Source organism: Salminus brasiliensis, chromosome 18, assembly GCF_030463535.1.
Source record: "Salminus brasiliensis chromosome 18, fSalBra1.hap2, whole genome shotgun sequence".
NCBI classification, from domain to species: Eukaryota; Metazoa; Chordata; class Actinopteri; order Characiformes; family Bryconidae; genus Salminus; species Salminus brasiliensis.
In genome coordinates this window covers 36373251-36390117 of record NC_132895.1, presented here as the reverse complement: position 1 = coordinate 36390117, position 16867 = coordinate 36373251, and the positions used below count along the sequence as shown (strand labels likewise).

Sequence of the window (16867 nt, the reverse complement as noted above, 5' to 3'; positions counted from 1 at the left end):
GCAGAGTGGCTCAACACAACAGTTGATCACTTCAGGACAGAGAACACTGAGGGACTTACCATCAATCTGTCATTTTAGTTGAACTATAAACTAATGGTGTGAATGGGTGTTGATAATGATATTAATCTGCTGAGATAAAAGCAATATCCCCTTGTTTCTGTACATTTATGATGAATATATCTATATATACACAACCTCTGTTCTTAAAAAGCCCAAAGCATCTCTGAAACATTCCTTTTAACTTCATCATGAATGTGAGGAGCTGAGCTGCTGGTATTCATTTTCATCACAAAAACGTGAATAAAACAAAAGGTCATTAAAAACAAGCAGTTTTTGCAGTCTGGTTTCCATATATTGACTAGAGTGAACATTACAGTGAAGAATGTCAACAATGACACAGTACATCCAACTTTCTATATCCAATATTTTCTCTTAGGTTTTCCACTACATGCACCTTTTAAGGAAAACCGTATTAATTATTGCAGGAACAGATCAGAATACTGACCGGAGTCTCCTCAGTTTACAGTGTGTATCCTGCAGTACAGCACACAGTAGTTTCACTCTGGAATCTCCTGAAGGTCCTGCTGGATTCCTGCTCAGTTTCAGCTCTGTCTGCAGCAGGATATTTATTCCCAGAGCTGAAGAAAGAGAAGTCCAGGCTTCCTCTGCAGCTGCCGTCTTCAACAGCCTGCAAAGATGAGATGAAAGCAATGGATGAGAACACAGATTAACAATGTTATAACTCATTTGCTCTTTATTCTACTCCCAGATGTGATCAGTGTTGCCACACCACTGAGCAAACTAATTTCTTTTAAGAAAATTAAATACATTATTATGTATCCACACTAAAGGTACAGGTGTCCAGATGCTTTTCATATTTATCCAAGGATGTACCAGTATGCATTTCAGTAGACCAGGCTAGAATAATACAAATATTGAAGTATTCATTTGGGATGTTGGAATTCATTCATTTAGTGTTCTTCATTATTTGTTGAAATGAGGACATGTTCAGTGCAGTTATCGCTTTTCTCCAGCTGACATTTATGGTTTTGTGTGGGATTTATTTCAATAAAACATTTAATTAAAGAAAAATGTGTTCTTTTGTCCTTTATGTGGCTTTTAACCTAAATCCCGTAACGTTATTTTTCTGTGCAGGTTGTAGTTGCTGTTGCAGTGTTGTCTCTTTCCAGTCCTGCAGTTTGTATCAGGCAGTGAGTTGCATTAGTCGTGTTGGTGAAGTGTGTTCTTCAGTCTGTGGTCATTTATTGAGTGTTCTAAAACGGTCTATTAATCCCAGCCACATGGATCTGTCCATTGAGAACCTACAGCTCACCACAGTATAAGACGTAGGTAAGGAATGGTGTTTCTCACCTCAGTGTCTTCAGTTTACAGTTTGAATCCTCTACTAAATCAGTGAGCTTCTTCACTCCTGAGTCTCCAGGGTCGTTCCCTCTGAGATCCAGCTCTGTCAGGTGTGATGAGGGGTTTGATTTCAGAGCTGAAGCCAGATCCTCATATCCTTCCTGTGTTACACTGCAGTCTGAGAGACTGGAGAAAAGAGAAATGTTACAGTTAAAACTTCAATTCAAATGTTTAATGTATCCTTCTGAGACTGAGTAACACACTAACTTTAGTTTAGCAAGTCTGCAGTCCAAAATCTTCAGTAGGTTACAGATCTTCTTCACTCCAGGGTTTCCTAGTTTATTCTCACTCAGATCCAGCTCTTTCAGGTGTGAGGGATTAGAGGAAAGAGCTGCTGATAGAGAAGCACAGCCTTCCTCTGTAATCCTGCTGTTATTTAATCTGCAGAAAAAAAACAACAGTAATTATTTCTAGATTTATTTTGTTTGTGTAGTTTGTGTATTCAGTTAGCATAATTTAGATAGCTGTTACTGCTAGATTAATCATAATAAAAGCAAAAAATAGTGTATGTATAATAACTTTAAAAATAATAAGTACATTTTATTTCAATTCAATTTAAATGTTACATATTTACATATTCATATTCAAAATGAATGAAACCTCAAAGCCTTCTGTAAAGATTTCATGTCAATCAGTCCTCTTGTTAAAACATACAGCAAACGTCATATGCTGTGTATGGAACAGTTCTACAGAGAATACCAACACAGATCTGTATATTGGTGAAAAATAGAAAAGTTCATTAAAAGGAAAAACTAACTTGATTTTTTCAGGTCTGCAGTGTGAATCCTTCAGTAGATCAGACAGCTGCTTCATTTCTGAGTCTCCTTGTATTCTCCCACTCAGATCCAGCTCTCTTAGCAGTAGTGGGTTTGTTCCTAGAGCTCCAGTCAGATGATCACAGAACTCCTCTGCAGCAGAGCTTTTCAGCAGTCTGTAGATACAGGAATAATATTACATAGTCATTGTCTTTGTACACTGCTGCTTACATTGCTCTTTCATTCTAAGTTAGAAAATCAAATATATTGTTATTAATCAAATATAATGAGTAACGTGAAGCAAACATAGTAGAGTTGTACTATTACATTTCAGATTTGCTCTGAAGTCAAAGATAAATGATATTCTTTAACATTGTAAAAGGACATTTACAAACAGTTGCAGTTATTTCATAAATGAAGGACAAAAACAGTGCAATCAGATATTAGTTATTAAGAAAGTGGATATTTTTAATGCAAATTTAAAAAGACCAAAGTTAAATCATTTACTAACTGTACCAAACTGTACTGAACACAAGCGGTGCTGTAAAATCAGTTCACCTAATTCTTCTCCCTTTAGTCTGTGAATCCTTTTCTAAATCCATGATCAGCTTCACTCCTTTATCTCCAGGGTCATTTCCTCTGAGATCCAGCTCCATCAGGGGTGATGAGGTGTTTAATTTCAGAGCTGAAGCCAGAGCAGCATATCCTTCTTCTGAGATGCAGCAACATCTGAGACTGAATGTACAACAAAATGAGAGAATGGGAGAAGTGAACACTGGTAGTAGAATACTCAAACGTTCAGTATTATAGTCTTTGTGAGAGCAAGACACTTTCCATCCATCAGTGAAATATATATGCATATTTTGGAGCAAACATACTCTCAGATGTTAGTTGACTAATGGTACTTATCTGGTGTTACAGGTAAATACATACCTACATACATACATACATACATATACCCAACCCGTACATACTCTTCCCCCATTGCATGCAATGCCCCCACCACTAGTGAGGGCGGATCAACAACCACAGACAAGCCATGCATTTTTCCAACTGCCTTCAATGCAACATCACGGGGGAACCAACACGCCTGGAGGGAAGCGCAGTGTACTAGACTTCAACGCACCAACCCGCAGACGCCAGCAACGCCAGCAACACCACCAACGCAGCAAAGCGATGTGAGGGGAGAGCGCCATCTACCCACTCCGGAGAGAGCAAGGCCAATTGGGCTGCTGATTTAAAGCATTTAAAAAGTGTATGAACGAACCAGGCCTTAGTAGGAGACCACTAGAGTCTGCCAGCCTGAAATATAAGTAGGATAACAACTGATTAATATCTGGGCCTTGGAGGGGAGCGAGTCACGTGGGCTGTTTGCTGGAAACCATCATTCTTACACAGACAGAGAAAGTTAATAAGAATCAAATCATCTTAAACCAGACAAGCTTTAGCCCCAATTAATGTATTTTATAATTAATAGTGCTCTAAAAGAGTTTTACTGTTATTTCTAGTTTCTTACTGATACTCAGTAAATTTCAAATTATACGTAGTCACTTCATTCCCTGGTTGTTTGATGTGTAGGGGGGGTTGGGACTGACTGATCACACATCCGTGTGGTCCTGTGAATCTTTCAGTTTATCTGGCTCCGAGTCAAGAAGAAATGCTAATCAGAACCATCAGAGAACCCAGAAAAATGAACAAAAAAAAATGAAGATGAAGAGCGCTGGAAAAAGGAAAAAGCTGTAAAGGTAGCTCACCTGGAGGTGGATTAGAACCACCAACCTCTTTGGTGGGAGACCAGTATGAACTGAGTGAGCTACAACACCACAGTGCTGAAAGGACTAGGACTCTCAGAAACGGAGGAAATCTGCAATTGAAATGTTAACTGAGGTTACCAGGGGAAGACTGACCTGCTCGAAATCACAGAGCAACAGGAAAAGTCTTCCCAAACAAAAAGGAAAACGGTGGGAAAAAGAAAAAAGGAGCAACAACAAAACCAAAGAGAGGGCAAAACTAGTGGCTGGGGGTGGTATAGCAGGTTGCCTAGCCACAGTCTGCACCCTTATAGAACCCCCCCTTTGAGGAACGGCATCAGATGTTCCCAACCCCTCGGCCCGAATGAGCTCAAGGTCCAGAATGTTACGAGCAGGGACCCAGGAGTGTTCCTCAGGCCCATGTCCTTCCCAGTCCACCAGATACTGGGTGCAGCCCTGGACCCGCCGTGAGTCCAAGAGACGCCGAACAGTGTAAGCGGGCGACCCGGCCACCAGAAGTGAGGGCAGGGGAGCTGGGACAGAGGCAAGGGTGCTGCAGAGTACGGGCTTTAGGCGTGACCCGTGGAATGTGGGGTTGATTCTCTGTTCTGGCCGTAAGGTAAAACCAGGTCGTTTCCAGTCTGCAGCAACTTTTCCAGTCTGCTGAGGCAAGCTGGAGAGCTTTCCGTCAGGCCTGCCAGCATCGCCAAACAAAATGCCCAGCTGCTGGGACCCCCACTTCATCCTCCTGCTCTGAAAACATAGGGGGGGCATACCCAAACTGGCACTCAGAAGAGGACATGCCCAAGGATGAGTGTTCAGCCCAACTGGAGGGATTACAAGAGGCCACGAAGGGTCCATCCTAGGTCTTGGTTGACCCTCTCAGTCTGACCATTGGATTGTGGATTAAAGCCACTGAAGGTTCACTGAGGCACCCAGTAGCTGGCAAAATGCTTTCCAGAACCTACTGGCAAACTGTGGGCCTTGATCAGAGACCGAATCCACTGGCAGCACATGGACCTTGATCCTCCATCCTCTGAGCAACTTGAGGTCCAGACCAGGAACTGGTGGCTAGCCCCCTCCAGCCAGTGCCTCCATTCATCCAATGCTAGTTTCACTGCCAAAAGCTCCCTGTTACCGACATAATAGTTTTGCTCTGTAGGTGTGAGGAGGTGTGAAAAACTTTGTGAGCACCTGAACGCTCTGATCGCACAGCCCAAACACCTACTGTATATCAGAAGCATCCACTTCTACCACAAACGGAACATCAGGTTCTGGAAGCTGTAACACTGGAGCTGTGACTAGGCAGTGTTTGAGCTCTTCAAAGGCTTTCTGGGCTGCACTGGTCCATTGAAACTGTCCCATTGTTACTGTTAGCGAGGTTAGTGGAGCAGCAACCGTGCTAAAATTCCAGATAAAGCTACGGAAAAAATAGCAAAACCCAGAAAGTGCTGAAGCAGCTGAAGAGAAGCAGTACACTCTAAGGTGCTTCTGTTGGTCTGGTCCCCAGGACATGGCAGCATTGAGAAGCACCCCAGAGGTATGTGGAGCACTGTCATCAGATCTTTGAGGGAAGGAGGAGGATCATGCTGGGATAACTCATCTTTGAGGTTCTCACTCAACCCTTGCTGAAAGGCTGCCATTAATGCAGATGAGTTCCAACCACTCTCAGCAGCCATAGTGTGAAACTCAGCTGCATAGTCAGCCACAGATCTTTTCCCCTGTCGTATATTTAGGAACCGGGGGGCGGTCTCTCCTCCACAGACAGGGTGATCAAAAGCCTGATGCATGGTAGCAGTGAATAAGTCTGTGGACGTCTACACATCGGGTTAATTCTCACAAACTGGAGTGGCCCAAGCAATTGGAGCAGAAAGCCACGACAGTGTAAGTGTGGTTCAACCCATGGAACAGGATCAGGTGCAGGGACAGGTGCAGGTGTGGAGGGAGGGGCAGGTAAGAACTTGACAGAATTGAATCCATTTTGTTTCTATTCTACTCTCAGCAACACTGGTTTAACCCAGAATACGTGTTATGATGCAGTTATGAGACAGATCCTGGGCAAGACTTTACTCGTGGTACACTTCCAGTAGCACACATCTTTTAAAATGGTGAAAACACATGGCTTTTACAGTTCCAGTGGCTTGTTTCATGTGCACCTGTAACACTGAGCGGTAGCGTTGATCTCTCTTCTTTAGACCCTTTGTTGAAATCGGGCAGGGTAAGCTATGTTGGCTCAAAGGTAAAACCTGTAACTCGGTCACTAACTGCGGAGAGGATTCCTTGAGATTTTCAGGTTATCTCGTCTGGTAGTCCAGTCACCTTTGTAACCTTCTCTTGGTGGGATCAAACTGTGAACAACTCAATTTTAAACAGTTATTTGTGTTATAACCAAGATGTTCTGAATGATGACTCTTTTCTTTAAACGAATCAATGGAATAAGTTGCATCTTATTGCTTGTTTGGTCCGAGGTGGGAACAAAGTGCCACCTCTGCTACTGCAGTGACCCTGGTAGTCAAATTTCATCTCCACATATTCGAGGGTCTACTTTAGGTGGAACAACCAGACTGGTTATATTTTTGTGGATAGTCCAGACATTTGCAAGGCCAAGTGCTGTTAATCACCTGACTAGGTCATTAAGCGCCATAGTGTCAGCGCCTTAGTTCGCTGGACTGGATCACAACTATATATTTTATACAACTTTTATTCATACAAAATAGTTCCAGAGTTGAGATCTGGAGTCTTTCCTGATTTCTCTGCTCAAACAGATCAACTAAACCTGGTAATTAGTAAATAAATTAAAGTGCTGTTAATCGCCTGACAAGGAGACTTTCCAAAATTACTAAAGATACAAATGCACTGTTGTTCTGTAATACTGCCAGTTCTAGAAGACATTTAGCTGCTGCTTTCACTTCAGGCTCTCACCTCAGTTTCTCCAGTCTACAGTGAGGATTCTTCAGTAGATCACAGAGCTTCTGCAGTCCTGCCTGATCCAGTTTATTCTCATTCAGATCCAGCTCTCTCAGGTGTGAGGGGTTTACAGTCAGAGCAGAAATCAGATCAGCACAGTCTCTCTCTGTAATACTGCTGGATTTATACATCCTGCAGAGACAGAGAAGAAGTAGTAGAAGAAGAGGGCTGTAGTTTCGTTCAGCTGGGGTCAGTCCTTAAAACTCAAACAAAAGCAAGAGAACTACTGTAGGGTAGGTAAAGTCAAGTAATAAACCAGCATTATCAGTTCAAGACCAGTGTGCATGGAGAAAACTAGCTCATGTGTAGATAAACCAGCCTACAGATCATTTAATGAATCCAGCTCCTTACGTGAGTTTCTGCAGTCTGCAGTGTGGATCCTCCAGGAGAGCAGACAGCTGATTCACTCTGATCTCCTTTGGTTCAGTCTGACTCAGATCCAGCTCCGTCTGCAGTAAGGGGTCTTTACCCAGCTTGTGTTTAAAATAAGTGTAGGCTTCTTCTGCAGCATCACTTTTCAGCAGTCTGGAGAGAGAACATCAGTACAGTCTAATGAACTACTCAATAACTCAATAATGGTTAAATAGGTACTCTAGAGACGTTTCTCAACCCAGTTCTGGGGTTTTGATCTGCCCCCAGCTCCCCACACCCTGATTGATAAGACTCCTGGGTCTGGGTCTAGTGTACAATACCAACAATACTACAATGTCATGTATGAACCAAATGGAAATGTTTGTTTATATAAATACAACCTCAGATGAACAACAACACACAACATATTCCACCGTCTCTTTACTTATTTAATAACAATGAAACCAACATTCTACACTGAGAGACTATTCACAAGCGTAAAACAGTTGCTAATCTTCCCAGGAGTGGACGTCCCAGCAAATTCACCCCAACACAGTATATAACCCCAAACACCTTTTTGTTGGTGCAGGGGTATGTTGTCGTGCTCTGCTTGTATATGCTGCATATAGCCTCTAGATATCTTGATAGATTGATATTGCCGCACTGGACTCAGAATGTAAGACCCCTACTGTGCAGGGTCCACATTCTCTGCTGTGCGAGTAAAATGAGTAAGGGGAAAGGCTCTTCCCAACAATTCAATTACTACATTAAATGAAAACAATGTTTCTATTAGTTTTTAACTAATAGACAGAACAGGTCTAAATGTAAATAACTCAGGATTAAATTGATTATAAGTTCATAAATTAATCACCTCAGTTTTTTCTTTGTATTCATAAATAAACCCGTAAGCTGCTTCACTCCTGTGTCTCCGGGGTCGTTCCCTCTAAGATCCAGCTCAGTCAGGGCTGATGAGGAGCTTTTCAGAGCTGAAGCCAGAGCTGCATATCCTCCCTCTGTTATTCTGCAGAATGAAAGACTAAACCCAGAACAAAAGACCAGAACATTTATTTCTAATTGTGACAACAATTCTCCTTCTTTTGAGAAGTTGTGAGATTTTTGTGTGATGAGAGTAATGCATCTCAGTAGATCTTACCTCAGCTTCTTCAGTTTACAGAGAGGATCCTTCAGTCCACTGCAGAGCTCCTTCACTCCTGAATCCTGCAGGTTGTTGGAGCTCAGGTCCAGTTCTGTCAGAGTGGACGAGGTGAGAACTGTGGCTAAAGCTGAACAGCTTTCTTCTGTTAGATCATCATCGTTGATCCTAAAAGCAAATGACAGAACAGCAACATTTTAATGTATCTTTAGGTTAAATGCAAGTCCAGGACTTTTTTTTTTAATGAAGTGGGATTAGAATCAGCATGTGTTTATTTCTATGTCCTGCGGTGACACAGTACAGTGGTGTTTGAAGGTTTGTGAGTCACTTTCTATCAAAGAATGGTTAGAGAGAAGAATAAAGTTAATATTTTGGAGCAGTCAAGTCAAAGCCTTTACCAAAATCCAATAGAAATGTGGAAGAACATGGGAAGAATATTAACTGCCTTCAGCTGAGGATAGCATAAGTGAACTATTACATTTTCAAGCAGTACTCAAGATTAGCACCTCAAAGATCACATCACTGCAAAATGTATGGATTTTTAAAAATAATAATAATAAGAAGAGATTTATGAAATATTGTATACTGTGATATAATTTTTTTTAAATATATAAATCTCATTCACGAGTTATGTTCAGTGGGTTGGGATTGATCCATGCATATTTAAATAATATATCGGCTATTTTAATCCCAGTCTTTGTTGTAACCGCTGTGTTTCAACAAAGACATTATACCCAGCTGTAAAACAGACAGAATATCTGATCCTTTATAAACCCTAACAGAAACGCACTGTTTTACCAGCGGGAGAACCGCTCGCCTCTCTCTGTTTATAAACCAGCAATGAAGAACCCATTCAGAACACACACACACACACACACACACACACACACACACACACACACACACACACACTTAAGAAATCCAATCACAATCACATTCACTGAACGGATTCATTAGCAGCTTGTCTCTGAAAAAATGATATATAACAATATCTGCTATTAAAACACTATATAAATAAATCTAAATAAATGACTCTGTGGCCCAATGACAACTTAATTTTAATGTGCTGTTAAAACATAATTTTTTAACTTTTTTTTAATTCCATGTTATCATTATTACAAAGATGTTGCTATATTACAATTTCATTTATAAACAATAATAAGAACTCACCTCAGCATTTGCAGTTTACAGGATGGATTGTTAAGTAGAGCACAAATCTTCTTCAGTCCAGAGTCTCCTATCTTATTCCCACTCAGATCCAGCTCTCTCAGGTGTGATGGATTTAAACAAAGAGCTGATAATAGAGTAGAACTGCCCTCCTCTGTGATATCACTGTTCTTCAGCCTGCATACAGAGAATTATGGTGGAGAAATTGTCCATAAAATGAAGAGTAAAATGAACAAAATTATAATTTAGATTATCTTCATTTTACTAAAACACATGCAAATGAAAGTCATTAAGATGCAAAAAGGTAGCAGTGCTGAAATCTCAAATGACAAAATATAATTTTAATGAATAATTTTAACTAAAATATAATTTTACAATTAAAGACATTAATGATGAGATTAATCAAAAGTCATTACTGAAGTTTCTGAGTCCTGCAGTGTGAATCCTCCAGTAGATCAGAGAGCTTCTTCATTTCTGAGTCTCCTTGTATTCTCCCTCTCAGATCCAGCTCTGTCAGCAGTAAGGGGTTTATTCCTAGAGCTTCAGTCAGATGATCACAGAGTTTCTCTGCAGCAGAGCTTTTCAACAGTCTAAAGAGACAAAAAGAGGATTTCTTTGTAATTTTTTATTTTACTGACTATGCCATTCATTCCCTTCTTTTTCTGATATACAGTGCATCGACATCAACTGACTTCCTCTGCATCAGAGCAGCTTATTTATGGCTAAATACTCAGTTACAATCAAATAGATATTAATTTACATTTGTTTTAAGTGAATTAAGGGATTATGATGTACAAAATATTTTTGTACAATAAATTTAAAGAAAACACTATGTGCACAATTATTAGGCAAGTCTTATTTTTAGGATTATTTTTATTAATCATCAACTACAGCGTTCTTGGTAAATCCCAAATGTTAATAAACCTCAAACATGAATGTTTAAGAAGGTAAACATAGGTAAATTGATTGATTGATTGATTTATTTATATATATATATATATATATATATATATATATATATATATATATATATATATAAATAAATCAGTGACAGCCACCCTTCTTTTCAATAACAGTGAAAAGCCTTCCATTCATGTAGCTGTCCGTTTCATCTGTTTCTTCACCACTTGCACTACCACTTAAAGAAAGGGGCCGGTCAGTAGGCCTGGGAGTTGATTTTGAGCCCATCTTCAACCCGAAAAGGTCCAACCACCTCATCTTTAATAATACCAGCCCATACCAGTACCCCACCTCCACCTTGCTGACATCTGACTCGAAGTGGAGCTCTGTGCCTATTACTGATCCAGCCACGAGCTCATCCATCTGGTCCATCAAGAGTCACTCCCATTTCATCAGTCCAGAAAACCTTTGAAAAACCTGTCTTCAGAGATTTCCTGGAGTGGTGATCAGGTTTCAGCCCTTCTTACCTTGGCCATGTCTCTAATCTCTGAACATTTTATGCTCCAGGTAGGTTGCAGTTCTGGAATATGACAGAACACCTTAATATATGGTGTTGACCTCCTAATAATTGTGCACAAGTGTAAAGGAAGTACATTTCTGAATCAGTACCATTACCATTTACCATGACAATAATTCAAATATCTACCCCAGTTTGTTCAGTTTCCACTTTGGATTCTTAACTAAATCAGTGAGTTTCTTCACTCCTGTGTCTCCAGGATCGTTCCCTCTGAGAGCCAGCTCTGTCAGCGGTGATGAGGAGTTTGATTCCAGAGCTGAAGCCAAATATGTATATCCTTTCCCTGTTATACTGCAAGATGAAAGACTAAACAGAGGACAAAACATAGTTATGCTCGGCAGAATTAAAACTAATTGTAACCACAAATGTATATGTCTGTAGGCCTAATATGAATAATCTGCATATGTCCATTATCTATGTCTGTGTCAAGCGGCTTGCTGAGGTGCAGGTAATTTTATTTACACAAGTACACAAGTAAACAAGGCACGACAGGATACAAAAAACAAGAGCGAGGTGATAACCAGACACTAAAAAGCTTAATCTAAGAACATAAACTGAACATGCAAAAACAGGCCAACATGAACACCTAAACCAGGAACACAAGTACATGCACTATGTGCAAGGACAGACAAAGGCAAGCTAGAAACACAGGGATATAAATACAAGAATGGACAAGGGACACCTGGAGGGAACGAGACGGCATAGCAAGGAACAAAGTACAGGTGTGAACACTGAGGCGCAGGAGGGACTAGAATGGATGAGAAACCAAAACAGAGCCATGTGCTTTAAAGCACATGGAAAGGCAAGACCATGGCAGGCTAGAAAAACAACTGGAACAAGCATGGCAAGAGCTAGAACAGATGAGACAGAAACGTGATAAAAACTGGAACAAACGTGGAAAACTAACGTGGATTCTCTAAACCACACTACACAGTGACATAAAAAAAAACATAAGTAACTTACTGTGGTGCATAAATCACATACCCATGTGCAATTAAGCCTGTTATGAAATATCTTATTAAATATCCTAAATACATTAATCACAGATAGAAGGACAGGATTTCACTACAGGCTCTTAATAGTAAGACAGTAAATAACAATAATATTCACATAGAACAGATAAAAATGTAAGATTACAGTGTTTTTCATAAACCAAACTGTGGCAGTGAGGAGGCAGGAGTGAGCCGTGGGCACGCCACCCTACACCACCCTGATGCCGTTCACCTGTGGCCATGGAGGATAATGAGCCAGGTGAATGGCATAAAACAGACTGAGCTGTCAAATCGCGGTCTGGATTATACACGTGTGCAGAGACTGTTAGAGCCCCGGTTGGGCTTTTCTGTTTTGTTGAAGATTTCGTTTGGGTGTGGTGGAGGGTGCATAAAATAAAGGTATGTGTGTCACTGTACTGAACAGCCCTGTTATATTAATTATACAACTTTAACATTATAATGAGAGAACAAATTACCTCAGTGTCTCCAGTTTACAGGCTGGACTCCTTAGTCCTTCAGAGAGCAGCTCTACTCCTAAGTCCTGTATGGGATTGTTGCTCAGATCCAGCAGAGTCAGATTAGAGGATTCTGAGCTGAGAACTTGGAGCAGAGCTGAACAGCTTCTCTCAGTCAGGTTACACTCACTGAGCCTGAAAGTAAATGTGAGACAAAAAAGTGCTCAAATCTCAATTCTTTTATCAAATGCTGAATTAAGCCCGCTGTAATGATTAGTGATGACAATCTGACACCTATATTACACAAGTACAGAGTGTTGGTCAGTATTGGTAGTTTTTTCTTTACAGGATCAGGGCTGTATTAACTCTGGAGGCATTAAAGGGCTGCAGACCCTTTAGAGTATTATCGTGAATGAAACAAACAAGAAAATGTAGCACTGCTCTGTATAAAAGGCAAGTGAAGCAGTGACACTTCTGTGAATACTGTTTTTATAATGTATTATAAATGTTGGCTGTCAACATGCCAACATTAGTGAACCATGATTGGTGTAATCGTAAATAAATCATGAATAAATCATATTCAGTGTGTAATATTGTATCATTTAGAATTTCTCAGTGTTTACATGCATTAGCCATTTCCCCAAGATTTTAGGTTTGAACACAAGCATTTAAAAATACTATCTGTATTTTCCAGACACCACTGTGGAGGACTTGATGCCACAGAATTATAATGAGAGAACAAATTACCTCAGTGTCTCCAGTTTACAGGCTGGACTCCTTAGTCCTTCAGACAGCAGTTCTACTCCTAAATCCTGTATGGGATTGTTGCTCAGATCCAGCAGAGTCAGATTAGAGGATTCTGAGCTGAGAACTTGGAGCAGAGCTGAACAGCTTCTCTCAGTCAGGTTACACTCAATGAGCCTGAAAGTAAAAGTGAGACAGAAAAAGTGCTCAAATCTCAAATCTTGTATAAATGTTCAAATTAATAAGTCATTTCAGAGAGTTTATACTAGGTTAGCTCTTAATAGTAAGTGATTAGGTAAATGTCCATAATATTAAAATATACCTTAATATATAATATAACAGTATAGTTTTCCATTGGCCAATTATCATCTTAAGCAAGCACATTTATCTGTTTGATTTCTCAATATCCTTATGTATTGGAAAAATGTTCTTATTGGTCATTTGTCTGGTCCTCATCTTGGTGGAAAGAGACAGAATAACAAATGCTGAATTAAGCACAACATTTAATGATTACTGATCACAGTATGATTCCTGTAATGAATAATTAGGTTTAAACAAAAGCAGTTTAAAATACAAGCTGTACTTTCCTGACACCGCTGTGGAGGACTTGATTTAGTGCAGTCCTTTTTTTACTTCTACTTTCACCTTCTGTGTAAAATATTCCACAGCATTATAATGGCAGATAAACTCACCCCAGTGTCTCCAGTTTATAGTTGAAATTCTTTAGTCCTTCAGAGAGCAGCTCTACTCCTAAGTCCTGTATGGGATTGTTGCTCAGATCCAGCAGAGTCAGATTAGAGGATTCTGAGCTGAGAACTTGGAGCAGAGCTGAACAGCTTCTCTCAGTCAGGTTACACTCACTGAGCCTGAAAGTAAAAGTGAGACAGAAAAAGTGCTAGAAATCTTTTATCATATGCTGAATTAAGCAAATTTGAATTATGTAATGTAGCAGTGCTCTGTATAAAAGGCAAGTGAAGCAGTGACACTTCTGTGAATACTGTTTTTATAATGTATTATAAATGTTGGCTGTCAACATGCCAACATTAGTGAACCATGATTGGTGTAAACGTAAATAAATCATGAATAAATCATATTCGGTGTGTAATATTGTATCATTTAGAATTTCTCAGTGTTTACATGCATTAGCCATTTCCCCAAGATTTTAGGTTTGAACACAAGCATTTAAAAATACTAACTGTATTTTCCAGACACCACTGTGGAGGACTTGATGCCACAGAATTATAATGAGAGAACAAATTACCTCAGTGTCTCCAGTTTACAGGCTGGACTCCTTAGTCCTTCAGACAGCAGTTCTACTCCTAAGTCCTGTATGGGGTTGTTGCTCAGATCCAGCAGAGTCAGATTAGAGGATTCTGAGCTGAGAACTTGGAGCAGAGCTGAACAGCTTCTCTCAGTCAGGTTACACTCACTGAGCCTGAAAGTAAAAGTGAGACAACAGAGTATTTATTTAATCCTTATATTTCCTAGAATTGACATAATTGATTGTAAATTATGAAACTTTTTGATCACATCAGAGCTTTAAAAATCAGCACATTGATGAGAATTACTATATTGCTCTGTTATCATTTTATTTGGATCATCACCTCAGATCTGACCATGCTCAATGTATTACCACTGTCATACAAAGATAGACCAATCACCAGCGTTTCTGCAGCCGTGTGCAAGGTCAGGTGCATGCATGAATGATGGCATGGAACCTTTTCCCTTTCATAATGGAAGTAACACACGTGTTGTGAGGTGGTTCCTGTTTGTCTTGTGTTGGAACAGAAGCTACAATGTCCGTGACAATGAGTTACTTACAGAGCTGTTGTGGCTTCCTGGACCACCGGCAGCAGTCTGTTAAGACACTCCTCTGATCTGATGAACTTCTGTAAGTCAAACACTTCCAGCTTCTCTTTTGATGTCAGCAGCACAAAGACCAGCGCTGACCACTGAGCAGGTGAGAGTTCAGCTTCAGAGAGACTTCCTGAACTCATGTGACTCTGGATGTCTTTCACTAGAGAGTCGTCGTTTAACTCATTCAGACAGTAGAACAGATTGATGGACCTCTCTGGAGATGGGTTGTCATTAAACTTTAGCTTGATGTACTCGACTATCTCCTTTCTGTGGTCAGACCTGCTTCCAGACTGGGTCAACAGACCTCGGATGAGCTTCTCATTAGACTCCAGTGAGAGGCCCAGGAGGAAGCGAAGGAAGAGGTCCAGGTGGCCATGGTCACTCTTCAAAGCCTTGTCTACTGCAGTCTTGAGAAATTCAGTGAGCTCTGTGGTTTTGCTCTCCACTGATGTGGACTGTTGGTCAAAAACATTCTTGTGGTCATTTCTGAGAGATAAGTATGCAAATACGGCAGCGAGGAACTTCTGAATGCTCAGATGGACAAAGCTGAAAACTGTGCCGAGAAATCTGTCAGTCTCCTGAGTGCACAGTCCTGAGTATACGGATATCTTACTGGGGTCAACCCCACATGCTTCTAGATCTTCTGCATTGAAGATCAGATTGCTTTCTTCCAAGTGCTGAAAAGACAATTTCCCCAGTGACAGAATGGCTTCTTTATCCCACGGTACGTCCAAGACATTCTTTCCAGAGTACTTCAGGTTCCCCTGTACGGCCTGGAAGATCAGAAAGCATGTGTACATTTCTGTCAGTGTCTTCGGTGTTTCTCCACTCTCTGTTTCTTCCAGAATTCTCTGAAGCACAGTGGCTGAGATCCAACAGAAGACTGGGATATGACACATGATGAAGAGGCTTCTTGATTCTTTAATGTGCTCAATTATTTTTGTAGCCAGGTTCTCGTCACTGATTCTCTTCCTGAAGTATTCCTCCTTCTGCTGATCATTGAAACCACGCACCTCAGTCACCCGGTCAACACACTCAGCAGGGATCCTACTGGCTGCTGCTGGTCTAGTGGTTATCCAGATCAGAGCTGAGGGAAGCAGATTTCCCTTGATGAGGTTTGTCAGCACAACATCCAGTGAGGCTGGTTTACAGACATCATTCAGACTCTCATTTTTCTGGAACATCAAAGGAAGTTTACATTTATCCAGTCCATCAAAGACGAACATGACATTGTTCTGATCTGATAATATCAGTCCTTTTGTCTCTGGAAAAAAAAAACAGATGATGTCCATCAGACTCTGACGTCCCTTCTTCAAGTTCAGTTCCCGGAAAGGAAGTGGGAATATGAAGTGGATGTCCTGACGATCTTCACCTGCAGCCCAGTCCAAAATGAACTTCTGCACACAGATTGATTTCCCAATACCTGCAACCCCCTGTGTCAGCACAGTTCTGATTGGTCTGTCTTGTCCAGGTAAAGGTTCAAACATGTTCTTGCATTTGATTTGTACATCCTGCTGCATCTGATTTTTCTCAATACGTCTCACTTCATGTTCTTTGTTGACCTGTCCAGCTCCACCTTCAGTGATGTACAGATCTGTGTAGATCTCATTGAGTCTGGAGGACTCTCCTTGCTTTGCAATTCCTTCACGAACACGGTCAAACTTACTTATCAGTCCTTCTTTAAGTGGACGCTGTATAATTCCATTCAGCTTATCTAATGAATAAATAATAAAACAGCAGAGAAAAAGAAGGTAAAATAGTTACAGAAACACGTAC

At 40.5% G+C, this 16867-nt stretch overlaps 1 protein-coding gene across 6 annotated transcripts in view; it reads right to left on the bottom strand.

Moving 5' to 3' along the window:
* The window catches only part of LOC140539915 (uncharacterized), a 245519-nt gene that overhangs the window by 7280 nt on the left and 221372 nt on the right, over positions 1–16867 (bottom strand). For 4 of the 6 annotated variants that reach the window (XM_072662753.1, XM_072662755.1, XM_072662756.1 and 1 more), the window contains 17 exons: positions 15056–16805; positions 14496–14669; positions 13927–14100; positions 13238–13411; positions 12512–12685; positions 11173–11349; positions 9983–10156; positions 9570–9743; positions 8400–8567; positions 8118–8282; positions 7247–7420; positions 6851–7027; positions 2736–2912; positions 2180–2353; positions 1630–1803; positions 1372–1548; positions 506–688 (listed from right to left, as the gene is read on the bottom strand). In XM_072662753.1, coding sequence (XP_072518854.1) covers positions 506–688; positions 1372–1548; positions 1630–1803; positions 2180–2353; positions 2736–2912; positions 6851–7027; positions 7247–7420; positions 8118–8282; positions 8400–8567; positions 9570–9743; positions 9983–10156; positions 11173–11349; positions 12512–12685; positions 13238–13411; positions 13927–14100; positions 14496–14669; positions 15056–16805 — 4540 coding nt within the window. The remainder of the gene's footprint in view (positions 1–505; positions 689–1371; positions 1549–1629; positions 1804–2179; positions 2354–2735; positions 2913–6850; positions 7028–7246; positions 7421–8117; positions 8283–8399; positions 8568–9569; positions 9744–9982; positions 10157–11172; positions 11350–12511; positions 12686–13237; positions 13412–13926; positions 14101–14495; positions 14670–15055; positions 16806–16867) is intronic. The other 2 variants (XM_072662751.1, XM_072662752.1) reach the window with 1 other exon arrangement.